General features: G+C 42.1%; 1 protein-coding gene across 3 annotated transcripts in view; it reads left to right on the top strand.

Moving 5' to 3' along the window:
- BCAR3 (BCAR3 adaptor protein, NSP family member) overlaps positions 1-13,823 on the top strand; it is a 104,401-nt gene that overhangs the window by 49,528 nt on the left and 41,050 nt on the right. The window contains exon 1 of one of the 3 annotated variants that reach the window (XM_039339744.1): positions 12,245-12,570. The exons of the other annotated variants lie outside the window; for them this stretch is intronic. Within the exon in view, the coding sequence (XP_039195678.1) occupies positions 12,451-12,570 (120 nt within the window). The 5' untranslated portion in view covers positions 12,245-12,450. Of the gene's footprint in view, positions 1-12,244; positions 12,571-13,823 lie in introns of those variants that run through there. 3 annotated transcript variants of the gene reach the window in all.

Below are 13,823 nucleotides of genomic sequence, written 5' to 3'. Positions count from 1 at the left end.
AAGATTAGAAACTCTATCAGTTCTGAGCGTGGTCTGCTACCACAGCCACAGACCGGGGGAGAGAGAGATATAAACTGTACTTTTGTCTGGACTAGGTGAGGAGGTGAGGAGGAATATTTTGTCTTTTCCTAACTGTTCCTATAGTGACCTTTAGTCACTGCCTTGCAGGATCTTCTGTCCAAAGATTCCTGTCTGTCCGGCCATTGTTTGTATAGGCAGAAGAGGGCACAGCCCCAAGCATCTGCATCTGATCTGCGTATCTCATTCCCCCTTTCCAGGCATTGCCTACTCGGGGTGTCTGGCACAATGGCAGACAATGTCTCGTATTCAGTCACACAGGTCCCTCAATTGTCCCCCCCACAGCAACAACAAAAACGCAGATCTTCTGAATCAGAGGTGGGGGGGAAGAAGAAAGCTAAAACAAAGCACCTTTCTCAGAAGGGACAGTCCAAAACGGCTGAGCGAGAGGCTTTGAGGAGACATTTGGCTTTAGAAAGGCAAATTAGCAGAGCACAGAGAACCAATGTCAATGGGACAAATTTTGTTTCCCCTGTCCCAGGGGTGGCACCCAGCACAGAACCTACTGCCGAGGAAGTGCTCAAGACTTGGTCTCCTCCTGGGGAAACTGAACAGTTAGATTCCTCCAATCCCTCCTCACCAGCTTCTTCACCCGACCACACTCCAGCGCCTCACCCCAACGACAAGGCGCAGGAGAACATATGGTCGGCACAATTTCAGGCATTCATGCAGGATGCATTCTCCCAGTTCATGGCTTCTAAGGGGCAAGTGGCTTTTCACACACCCCGTAAGGGACGGGCTAGGCCGCCCCCTACCAGCATCTCTGAAACTTCCTCTCAATTGGGAGAGGGTGACTCAGTAGACCTGGACATGTCAGACATGCCCCTCTCGGAGGACGAGGAGACCGCACATGAGCAGGCGACAAGCTCTGGCCTCTTTAACCCAGCGCTCCTAAAATCACTCCTGATAAAGGCAGTTTCCACAGTCAACCTAACATCAGTACAGGATGAGAAGCCCTCAACAAGCAAGGAGGCCAATCCTCTATTTGCCAAAAAGGTTCCACAGGATAAGTACATCCCATGTGCGGAGGTCTTTATGACCACGCTGGAGGAACAATGGTCCTCACTTGCTAGCCCACCGGCACCTAACAGCGCGGAAAGAAAGCTTTTCAACCTATCTCCCTCCTTCTCTAACATGTTAGAGGTTCCCACTGTAGATAACCCCTTGATCTCATTATTTTCGACCTCCGCGATTCCAGGAGACATGGCGGAGGTCTTGAGACCTGAGGAGAAGAAATTTGAACACTCCCTCCGGCGTTCCCATATGGCCGCAGCCTGGGCGGCCAGAGCAGCCACTTCATCATCATTCTTCGCGAGGGCCAATATCATGTGGCTGAGGGAACTGCAAGGCACGGTGCCTCCAGACCAGGTCAGAGTACACCAAACATTGGCCAAGCTCCTCGCGGCCTCTCAATTCGTGTCTGACGCTTCACTGTACGCAACAAAGTATGCGGCAAGGTCCATTGCGGCCACAGTGGCCTCGCGAAGGCTACTGGGGCTCAAAAATTGGAAGACAGACCTGAGGTCCAAATGGCGTCTTTCGACGTCCAAATACAGTGGAGAAGCCCTGTTTGGTTCCATTCTGGACCCACACGTCAGCGAAGGCAGAGACAAGAAAAAAATCCTAGTACACCCATCAAAGAAGTTAGACAGGAGAGGCAGTCAGGACTTCCGGAGACAGGGCTCCCGCCCAGGAAGCCCCTGGGAATGGAGACAGCCCTTTCGATCAGGGCAATCCTGGGACTGGCCCAGAGGCTCACGATCCTTCGATCCGAGACAGGATCGAACCCAGGATCGCCAAAGCCCGGGAGCCAGAGGCCAGTTCCAGTCCAGACGCCCATATAGGGGAGCGGGAGGCAGATCCTTTAAGCGTACCAAGTGACGCCAAACAGGACACTCCCATCGGGGGTCGGTTAGGAAACTTCAGCGAGGTCTGGGAGCAGACCACCACCGACGCCTGGGTCTTGGAAACGATCAGGCATGGCCTGACCTTAGACTTTTGTTCTCCCCCACCAAGCCGGTTCATCAGATGCCCCCTCTCCAGAAAGGTACACAAGACGAGGCTGATAACTTCGGCCATAGCTCACCTCCTGTCAATTCAAGCCATAGAGAGGGTACCAAAGGAAGAGGAGGGAAGAGGATTTTATTCCATCCTCTTCGTTATTCCAAAGACATCAGGAGGGTGGAGAGCAATATTGGACCTGAAGGGCCTGAATCATTTCATAAAGTACAGGAAGTTCAAGATGCACTCATTGAAGTCCATCCTAGCCAGCGTCAGGGAAGACGATCTATTATCCTCAATAGATCTCACAGAGGCGTACCTACACATTCCCATCCATCCCCGCTACCGGAAATTCCTCAGATTTACCTACGCGGGCCGGCATTACCAATACAGGGCCTTACCCTTCGGACTATCTTCAGCACCAAGGGTATGTACCAAAATCCTAGCTGTAATAGCAGCCCATCTCAGGCTGATGCCGGTTCGCGTACAGTTTTATCTGGACGACATCTTGATTCAGTCCAGATCTCAGAAACAAGCAAGGGCAGATCTCAAGACCACGATCCGAACCCTACAGGGGCACGGATTCTCGGTCAATCTAAACAAGAACCACCTCATTCCCTCAAGGAGACTGCAACACCTGGGCGCGGTGATAGACACGTCACAGTGCGGGGTATTCCTTTCCCAGGAGCGACTGATCAGCATATCCAAGCTAATCCACCAAATTCAAAAGATCAGGAGAGTGCCCTTGCTACAACTCTCGAAGCTCCTGGGGAAGATGATATCTTGCATGGGCATCATCCCATGGGCAAGGCTCCACTCGCGGGAGTTGCAGTGGTTCCTCCTACCCTACCAGAGGAGGAACCTCAGCACCTCCAGCAGGAGAGTGCCGGTACCAGCACAGGTGATGAAATCACTAAAATGGTGGCTATCCCCCATGACCCTCAAGGGGAGCATATTCAGGGAACCGAACAGGGTCACGCTCACGACAGATGCGAGCCTGTTCGGATGGGGAGCCCATCTGGGGACCCAGATATCACAGGGCCAGTGGGGTCAGAAGGACCTGTCACACAGCATCAACTGGCTAGAGCTCCGGGCCATACACCTGGCCCTCCGTCATTTCTCACACCTAGTAACGAGGAGGCACGTCCTCGTGCTTACAGACAATGTAGCAGCCAAGGCGCATGTAAACAAGGAGGGAGGAACGAAATCAGTGGAACTAATGAAGGAAGCATTGGCTCTGTCTCGGTGGGCAGAAGCCAATGTGAGTTCCATCAGAGCGGAACACATCTCAGGGGAGACAAACACCCAGGCAGACTCCCTGAGCAGAGCCAAGGTGGACCAGTCGGAATGGCGTCTGGACCCGGCTCTCTTCGAGTAGATCTCCCGGAGGTTCGGACAACCGCACCTAGATCTATTTGCCAACCACAAGAACACACAGCTCCCCAGGTTCTTCTCCAGAGTCCCCCGGGATCGGAGGGAACGGATGCTCTCAGGTGCCGGTGGCCGGCGCAACTCCTGTACGCCTTCCCACCACTGCCATTAATACCGGCAACCATACGCAAGATGATCCTGGAGGGCGCAGAAATGGTCTGCATTGCCCCTCACTGGCCACGGCGCCCGTGGTTTGCCGACCTCGTGGACCTTTCGATATCACCTCCGTGGAGGATCCCCCCGGACAAGGTAAAACTCAGTCAGGGCAAGCTTGTACACCCAGATCCCCAGTGGCTACAACTAGCCGCTTGGCATTTGAGCGGCAAAGCTTAACTAAACACTCTTATTCTGCAGGGGTGATATCGATCATACAGGCATCACGAAGAGCGTCCACTAATAGGATTTATGACGCTACGTGGAAGGGATTTTGTAGGTGGTGCGCTTCGCTTCACCTAGACCCGACCGCAGTATCTATTCCCAATATCCTAGATTACCTACTGGAGGGTCTTAATAAGGGCCTGTCAGTCAATACTATCCGCAGACAGATATCGGCCCTCTCAACTGTACTCTCCTGCGACAACTTAACTTCCCTAGCACAGCATCCATCTATTAATGCCTTTTTAAAAGGGGCATCTAACACAAAGCCCCCAGTCATACACAGGTACCCGTCCTGGAACCTGCCTAAGGTCCTTCTAGCCTTGACATCAGCACCCTTCGAAACTCTTGAAACATGCTCACTCCATCACCTATCACTGAAGGTAGCTTTCCTTGTGGCAATTACTTCAGCAAGAAGAATCTCAGAACTAGCAGCACTGTCAGTAAGGAAGGATCTGTGTACCTTTTTCAAAGACAGGGTCGTTCTTAGACCAGACCCGACCTTCATTCCGAAGGTAAATAGCATCTTTCACAGATCTCAGGAACTTTCGCTTCCTGATTTCTGTCCAAGACCCAAACATAGACTAGAACACAGATGGCACAAGCTGGACGTGCGGAGAGCGCTGTGTTTCTACGTGAAACGCACCTCGGCTTTCCGAAAGACTGAAGCATTATTTGTGTCCTTTCAACCAGCAACTATGGGAAAGAAGGTATCTCCTTCCACCATAGGCAGGTGGATCAGAGCCTGCATAGCGCAGGCCTACGTCTCACAGGATTTGCCAGCACCCACTCAGGTGACTGCTCACTCAACTCGGAGCGCAGCTACATCTGCGGCGTGGCTAACGCAAGCTCCGGTGGAAGAGATTTGCAGGGCCGCAACCTGGTCCTCACCTTCGGTTTTTATTCGACATTACCGTTTAGACTCCCTAGCAGCAGCAGACGCGGCTTTTGGCAGAAGAGTTCTTCAACAAGTCGTATCTGCTCAGAGTTCGGTAGCCTAGACATTCCCGCCCAGGGGGACATGAGGGCTTTGGTATGTCCCATCCATTTGGACTCTACAGCCATCCTGCTGGAGAAGGGGCGTTGTCTTACCTGAACGCCTTTTCTCAGCAGGATGATGTAGAGTCCAAGCCCACCCAGAGGATAGGTCTAGGCCGGGTTATAATAAAGATATAATAAAGAGCTGCAAGGTTAATTCCAACAAAGTTTCTCGCCTAAGTCAAAACTGGGGTCACGCCCAAAGGAAGGGGTGTGGCCGAAGTTTTTAACCAGTCTGCCAGGCAGGAAGGCCGTCATAGAACCCATCCATTTGGACTCTACATCATCCTGCTGAGAAAAGGCGTTCAGGTAAGACAACGCCCCTTCTCAAACAATTTGAAATTTATCTCAGTGTTCTCCATTTGGCAGACCAAGGGAAGGAAACGAACCAAATGCAAAGAAAGGAACCGGGGTGGCAATTGAAAATTTGGCCTACAAAGAAAGAATGGCTTTTGATAAAAGTGACTGAGGGAAATACGAAGGGATATTACACAAAGAAGACTACAACCTATATTTTGTCAACTCAGAATACAAGACATGGAGAGAAGCAGTTAAGTTATGGAGAGACATGAATTAGCCATCGCAGAATCTCTTTTGAATACAGTATGTCTCTTGGAACAGTCATTCCAATGACTTGACTTTCAGTTAATCCTAGCCTCAGGAAGGTAATATAATACTACGCTTGTAGAAACTTGCCAGTGATGACTTTGTTAGATTTCTGGTATTTCTTCCAAAATATGACGTCCTACCTGCTGAAAGTGAAAGAGTCATGATCAGGGTTATACAAGTGTTAGATAAGCAAGGGAAGTTCCAATGCTCAGCGTCAGAAGTTGAACCTGACATCTGTCATTTGCAGTTTTCTCAGCAGCAATATTGAATTCAAACAGAAATCAGAATCTGTCTGTCTATGTATCTATGTATCTATGTATCTATGTATGTATGTATGTATCTATCTATCTATCTATCTATCTATCTATCTATCTATCTATCTATCTATCTATCTATCATCTTGCTATTACATTTTGGAACTGCCTATTACCTTCCCAGAGGGACTCTTCTTCTATTTCTTTTACTATCCAGGCCATCATACATCATAATTTTGCAAATATAGATGTTCATATTTTGCAGTTTTTAAATTCCAGGCATTTAGTTTATGCATTTAAAGTTAACAAAGAAATGAATTCCATTAGAAATAGTACCTAATTTTTAAATGTAATTAGATATATTATTTTATATTACATTTAATTATAAATATTATAATAATTTATGTTAAATTTAATTAGAAATATTTCCAAAGCATGTTCCTTGTAATAGTATGCTGCCCTCTAGTGTAACAAATCAAACTGGCATTTCTTGCAATACGGAAGAGAAAGTACAAGAATTGGTAACCACCTGCTTGCAAACTGTAAGATGTATTTCAAAACAAGTCTTCAGATTTGGAGTTGTTTTCTCTATACTGATTTTACCTGATTCTATATTTGGAACTTATTATTCAAAACTCCTGGATTTTAAAATATTGCCAAAAATATGTATAGAAATAGTTTCTAAACCTAGAATAGGTTTGTGTTGATGTAAAGCTAGATATTTTGCATTTGTTGAAATCCTACAAAACTGCAGATGGTAAAAGAATTAAAAGAGTTTTTCCAAAAGATATTTCATTTGTAATACTTTATATTGAATTTGTATTGTGAAATGATTGACACTACTTCATTGAGCTAAAATGGTCCAGTATAATAGCTTAAAAATTAAAATTGTAAAGATGATTGCTATCAAGTGTCTATATCTGAAGGGAAAATGTGTATTTGGATGCAATTAAAATCTCACATGTTTGGGGAGCAGTAATGCTATATGCTAGCATGTGGAGATCTGGCATACATCTTAGTGGATAGATTTATTATTTACTAAGATGATATCTTAGTAACTCTTATTTTTGACTAGGACAAACAAACAAAGTCGTTGGTATAAAAAAATTGATAAATAAATAAATCTGTAGAGTGGACTTCAGAAGAGGCAAGAAGCAAGGAATTTGAGAAAAGTAGTTTCTTTTTACAGGCACTGAGGGAATGTAATAAATTCAGAGGAAGTAAAATAGCTTTGGGGTAGTTTCTCCCCATCAATCCAAAATGATTGAGGACTTTTCAATTGAGGAATTTCTTGGTATTATAAAAAAGCTAAGCTTTGGAGCCCAAGGCTCACTGGGAAGCAGTAAAAGTTGGCATTTCCCTCCCTCAATAAAAATAAAAGGACATTTTTATGTCAAAATAGGGAGCCATATAGAGCAAATGGGATAAAATACTAGCCTGAGGAAAATGTGTTGCCTCTTTAAGGCAATTGGAATGCATGCCCTGCTTGTAAAATGGAGGCATCATATATGTGAACGTGTAACTGTGCAGGCACATGCTTATGTAGCTTTGTCTTGAGACCATTCATTCATTATTATTATTATTATTACTAATTTCATCAAACACTTCTGTTTTTTTAAAGGAGCACAATAAATCAACTATACTACAACCTTTTCCCCCTTCCTCTCCAGTCTCCCAGTTCTGGGCTACCATTTTTCTGATACGCTGTACCATTACTTAGGATTGGAACTTTATAATAGTATTTTTATTTGGATTTATTTTACTAGTAACTATGCTCTTCATGAATTTTAGACTTCATTATACTTATCTATTTTTCTCTTATGCGTATGTGCATAGAAGGATGTCATACTTCTTTTATTCAATATTTTGTTTGTATCTAGCCTTAGGGCTGTAATAAATTTGAATTGATTTTGAAAAAATGTTTTTTCCCCAAAGAATATATTTTCAGCCTATAGCTCTTAGCCATATGGGGGAGCCAGAGTCCATGTTCTCAGCATGTGGAATTTAGAAATGGGCTCAAATTGTATAACAAAGGAAACTTGAATATGAAATGTTTTGCAGGGGGAAACTGCTTAATTAGAAACAGCACCCGTAGCAGAGCTTTATCAAAGCCTACTGATTCATATCGGCAGTCTAATTTGAAAAAGTCACCTATTTTCCAAAAATGATAGCAAATCCTGATTTCCAAGGCAACAAAATATATTAGTAGTAGCAATTCCATCTGTACTTGTGAAGGTTGTAAGAGTCTCTGGAGAGAAAGAATCAGTTCTAGAGAATCAAAGGCCCTGTGTAACATCGTCACAAGCAGTTACCACGTGCAATGGCAAGTCTATTATAGAATGGATTTTTCATTCATTTAGCCTGCTATGATTAGTTTGGAAACCCATGTACACCAAAGCAATTGTCAAAGAAACTGCTGAATTATATCTTTATAAGCCAGTTCAGGGAACCTTTTGCTGTTTGAAAATCACATTCCTGTGGAGTTATAGATTGGGGACAAAATGGCAACAGGGGGATGGTCACAGCCAAAAATATGTGGGTCATTCTTCTGCTTCTCCTTTTCTCTCTCACACACTAATTTTGCTTTCTCCCCCACCTCCCCCCAGTCTCTCTTGTTCCGTGGACTCCCCAAAGGTTTGATCACTTAGACTATTGCCCTGTTAATGATTGAGAGCATCTTATGGGCTGTAATAATCATCCATGAAACAATCTGCAGCATTGGTACTGAAGACAAGCTTGATACAGCCACAATAATGACTGAGAGCTGCTATAACACATTATAAATGACTAGTGAGGAATCAGAGACTTGCAAATTGCCTGTACCTTATTTATAGAATATATAGCAATTGTGTAATGGTTTCACTTAGGATGTTACTGATGCTTTTTTTGGCCTGTGCTTATAGTTTATTTACAGGTATCTCCTGTGGATTTTAACAGCTAAGAAGGCCAATCCCTATGTAAACTTGGTTAATAGATTTAGAGGGAAAATATAATATTGATATTTATTACATTTTTAAGACACTCAAGTGATGTTTTCTAGATGGATTATGTAAAAATCAGTAAATAAAACCAGCAACAGTAATCTACACAGAAAAGAGGGAAATGTAAAATGCCAAAGAATAGCTGTTACAACAAGGGACATTAGAATTCTTTTTGCAAGGCAGGATTTAAAAGCTGAAATATCTAAAAGAAGTATCTAGCACAGTAAAGGAAATAGAAAGGCACCAGGGCAGATGTCTTCAGAAAGGGCATTTCATGAATAGGGTAACATCATTTAGAACAGTGGTTCTCAACCTGTGGGTCGGGACCCCATTTGGAGTTGAACGACCATTTCACGGGGGTTGCCAAACAACGCAGTCCGCCATTTTTTCCCCCTTTTCCTTAGCTGTGCTACTCCCTTTTATTCTATTGGCTTTTGAAAGCCAATAGAATAGACTCTCTTGAATAGAGTCTAATTCTATTGGCTTTCAAAAGCCAATAGGAATTGTCCAGGCTGTCTCTGCCCTGCTGAGCCCGCCAGAAGTCCCATTCTGCAAACGGTGCTGTACCAGTTGAGTAGTCCTCAACTTACGACCAGTTGGGGGTCGCGGCATTAAAAAGGTTGAGAACCACTGATTTAGAAGATCCTTTCCCATGCATCCATCTTCTTACCTTCATTTGGGCCTCCAAAAATAAATTGCATATGAAGAGATGCTTCTTTAGTTCATTACCGTAAATGCCGGCGTATAAGACGACTTCCGCGAGCACTGAAATTGGCGCCAAAGACGGGGGTCGTCTTATACGCCGAGTCGTCTTATACGCCGGAAATATTGGTAGTTTCCGGCGTATAAGACGCCGTTCTAGGAATGCGGCCCGGCTATAAAGACGGGGGTCGTCTTATACACCGGGTCGCCTTGTACACCGGCATTTACGGTAACCTTTTCCTGCCTAGCATTCCCCAGAGAGCCAGACTTCAGCTCCAGTGTTTTCCAGGCAGCTGGTTCATTGCTGAGAATTCTAGGAGTTTATATTTTTATTTAGCTAAAAAATTTATTAATTGCCTTATTCACCAAAGCAATTATGATAAAATAATTTAAAATGGGCTAAATATAACCAGCATTAAGCAAATCAAAACCACCCACATTGAGCAATAGTAATACAAGCACAGCCACGAGTTAGGTCATAAATTGCCCTATCTCAGGCACTGTTAAATAAGCTAGATCTTTATGGCTTTCTAAAAGGGCAACACCACTGGGACCATATAGACTATCCTAGTTTACCACAAGGATAAGCGAAATTAAGCAATTGCTTCTGACGTGACACTGCAATTAAAGAACAAAGTTATTAACTTGATTAAATATAAGTTGCCAGTCCAGCGGCTTACAGACTATAATAAGTAAAACAATTAAAAACATAAACAAAATAAAATAAGACAGCCCAGACTACAAACAAATTTAAAACTAGGCATGGCAACCTCATCTCAATCTATTAACTCCAGACCTGATACCAAAGGCAGATTTAAAGGCTTTGTGGAACTACACAAGAGAAGGCCTCATTTGTACCTCAGTGTTCCTTTCCAAATATTTGTCTGTGAAACTAGAAACATTGGGCTGTTGCTTTGTTACAGTTATATTTTCCTTTAAAAAATACTCAAGGCAAGTTAACAAAATCAACAATTGGATTATTATAAACTTTTACCCAACTAGAATAGTAATTAAGCCAAATAACTCTTTTTATATCATGATTAGATTTTCAAATCTTGTATTAGAGCTACACTTCTCCGTTCAAGTAGCAGAGAGAGCAAAAATATGTATAGTCTGGCAAAAACTACACAGCACAAGGCTATTAAGAAAGGAGCTATTCATATAAACATTTCTATCAATTGGCTTCATGGACAAGTTATGATTCATTTATTTCACAAGGGACTTCTAATTCTATCTAAAATTAACCATGGGATGGATGATGTTCTCATGACTATAAATGGATGACTACATTGTTAAGGCTATTTAAATGATTATCTCATAATAAATATCTTGTGGTCAAAAATTCTGGTCGCTATTTATTAAAAAAATCTTTTTGAGCATTGTCTGTTTTATGGAATGTTCACATTAAAAATACATGCTTCAGCCTTGAAGAAAAATGAAGTTCAAGGACATGTGTGCCTAAGCAGTGAAAATTATTATGATGGAACTTTTTGTGCTAGCTTTCTATTGGCAAGGACTTGATACAGGAGAGCATTCCAGCTTGAAGGGTCTTGTAAACAGAAAAATCTAAATTTCTTTCTTCTTTCTCATGTCAAAGGTAGCTTTGGAATCCAAATGACTTGCTCTAAAGTCTGAACCTTTATTAGATTTAGATTTTGGATTACAGTACTGGATTTCTTAGATTTTTCTAAGAGTATTTCTTCAAAGCTGGTCTTAATTAAAGGTAAGATACTAGGCAATGTGACATTAGAGTTAGGGGATGGACTTTGCTGAAACTAAAATCTGATTGTATGATTTGAAAGGTGTTTTCTTTGAGATTATAGGCATTCAGCTCTGATGTTGGCGGTTGTGCTTTACTGGAGTCATTTGCTCTGCAAATCCTTTTCTACGGGATTCTGTTCTCTGATTTTGACACACTGCAGTCAGCGTGAAGGACATCTTGTTATTAAAGGACAGCCTGTTATTAAAGGTTGAAAACACACTCCTGCTATAGCTTTATTTAGAGCTTTTCTCTGCAAAGCAATTGCAGAGGACATGCCCTGCTTGACATTTGATTACAAAGTTTATTTTAATCTTAGATTTCAAAGGGACATGCTTTCCTTTCAACGTCTGAAGCCTGCAAACCTTAAAATACAGGGCAAAACTCCTGTAGCTCTTTTGGGTAGTGAAGTCAAGACCTCAAGTTGTTCAGGGCAAGCATCCTTAAGTGTTGCTTTCCGGAAGACTGCCCTGCCCTCGCTGAGTTTGGAAAATCAGTGGCTGATCATTTAATTAAAAGAGCAGAAGGCTGCATTTATTACAGTGACGCTAAAGAGGCCCTTTGTGATGTTACTTCCTTCTCTCTGATATGGCTGCAGGAAAGCTTTCTAATTTAAAGCAAATAGTCTTGTCTCCCACCCCACTCCACCCCACACCTTTGGTTACCTGCTTGCAAGATACAACAACCTGTTTGATTGTGAAGAATAATGGAGCCATGCAACCCTCTAGACAACTGTCCCTTCCCCTTATTGCTTGTGTATCTATCAGCATTACTGATCTCATCGTGGACATTTAGGTGTGTATCTGCTGAGGAACAGCTAGACTTAGAAAATCTTCCTGGGACCATAGATTTTGTTGCTAAAGAAAAGGTGCAGAGTTTTTTGTTGCCCGCTTATGTCGTAATCTGGGAGATTCCAAAATAGGGAAAAGAGAGAGAGAGAGAGAGAGAGAGAGAGAGAGAGAGAGAGAGAGAGAGAGAGAGAGAGAGAAAGCAACGTCCTCCAAGGGTTTAAAGTTTCATTAGCAGGCTGAATAAAGTCCCCTGATGTCACTGATCCCATGGTTGATGGAAGTGAGAACGGTACAGATGACAGGATCAGTTTTCAGCCTGGAATGAAAGGATGAGGTGGGGAGTGTAGGAGCCCCAGTGGACAACAACTCAGCACAAGAGCTGAGTAAGAGCTCTTGGACGTAGCTGGGAGGGACCATCCATTTTGTTCTCCATGGGAGGTTTTGGTCAATGGGACAAAAGAAAAAAAATGTTTAAGGACTGTAATGCTTTTCAGACATTCATGGCATCTCTGTGTTGCTTTTATCATCAGAACTCCATTCTTGGGGTCAAGGTAGGTAGTCTACAATATTAAGCAAAAAGAGTGTCTAAAGATTAGTAGCAGTTGAGATTACAGTATTAAAATATGCATGAAATGACTTACTACTTACGCCATCCTAAGCTTTTTGCAGAAATAGTCATTAGAAATAGTAGTAACTTAAAATAACAAACTAGATCATTTCAGACTAAACATGTGTACTTTATTTTTGTATGTGTTTAGCTTATGTACTTTCATTCAATTCTGTGTCCACATTAAATTGCAATTTTATTCTTAATGTGCATCAAAATTGCCTGAATAATGCAACTGAAATTGTATTGGCTCTCAAATATGTTTTTGGGATAAATTTCCAAAGTCCCACTTAAAACATGTTTAATTTGAAAATGTACTTTTACATATATTTGGCTATAGATTTTAAACTAAAACTATTTCAAAATATTTGGAGAAATGCACAAGCTATTCTTTTCATATCTCTAATCAAGGAGCTGCAGATCAAGTCAATTTATGAGGAAATTCAAAGACTGAATTTTTCAAGCATCTCTGTTTGAAAATGAAGTTGCAAAGAAAAGAAAAAGCTAAAAAATAGAGTGAGGTTTTTTTACAGGTCTGATTGTATGAAATATATATTATTTAAGGGTTATTGAAAATTATATATATATAGTATTAGTAATTAGATGTTTCCTTTAATTTTAAATGTACTTTTTTGTTGTTTCCATCTTAAAAAATAAACATATTTAAAAGAAGATTGTCTAACAAAAAGCTTGCTATCGTTCTGCAACATTTTTGATAACAAATTCGAAAATACTTATTTTTAATAAGAATATAACATCATTATCCAAATGTGAAGCTTTTAACAACAACAGTAACAACCCTGTTATTGTGTTGGATCAGATCAGTTTACCTAATTCAGTGTTCTCTTCCTTGGATTTCTCATTAAAGTGGCCCAATCATCTTGTTTCTGATACTTTTTAAAGGATGTAACAGTCATAATTAGTAGCCACCAAAATAATTAAGACTGCCTCTACAGTAGTGAGTGACAGGTTGTGGCAATGGTCAAAGGAAATGGGCTGGCCTGAGTATGCCAAGGCCTTGAAATTGACTAGCTAACAACAGTGTCTTCATTTCTGATTTTTAAAAGGTATTTAGTAGTGGGTGATACTTGATGATGAAAAGATATCATTATAGAGGCTTGTTTTATCCATTTTGTGCTCAATGCTCCTTAAGTGTAGTCAGCAGTCAAACAACAGAAGCAAAATCAGTTTTATTCA

This window comes from Crotalus tigris, unplaced genomic scaffold, assembly GCF_016545835.1.
Source record: "Crotalus tigris isolate CLP2741 ecotype Arizona unplaced genomic scaffold, ASM1654583v1 scf7180000017739.2905288, whole genome shotgun sequence".
Taxonomy (NCBI): Eukaryota; Metazoa; Chordata; class Lepidosauria; order Squamata; family Viperidae; genus Crotalus; species Crotalus tigris.
Note: the sequence above shows the minus strand (reverse complement) of the source record. Positions and strands in the feature narration are given on the sequence as shown.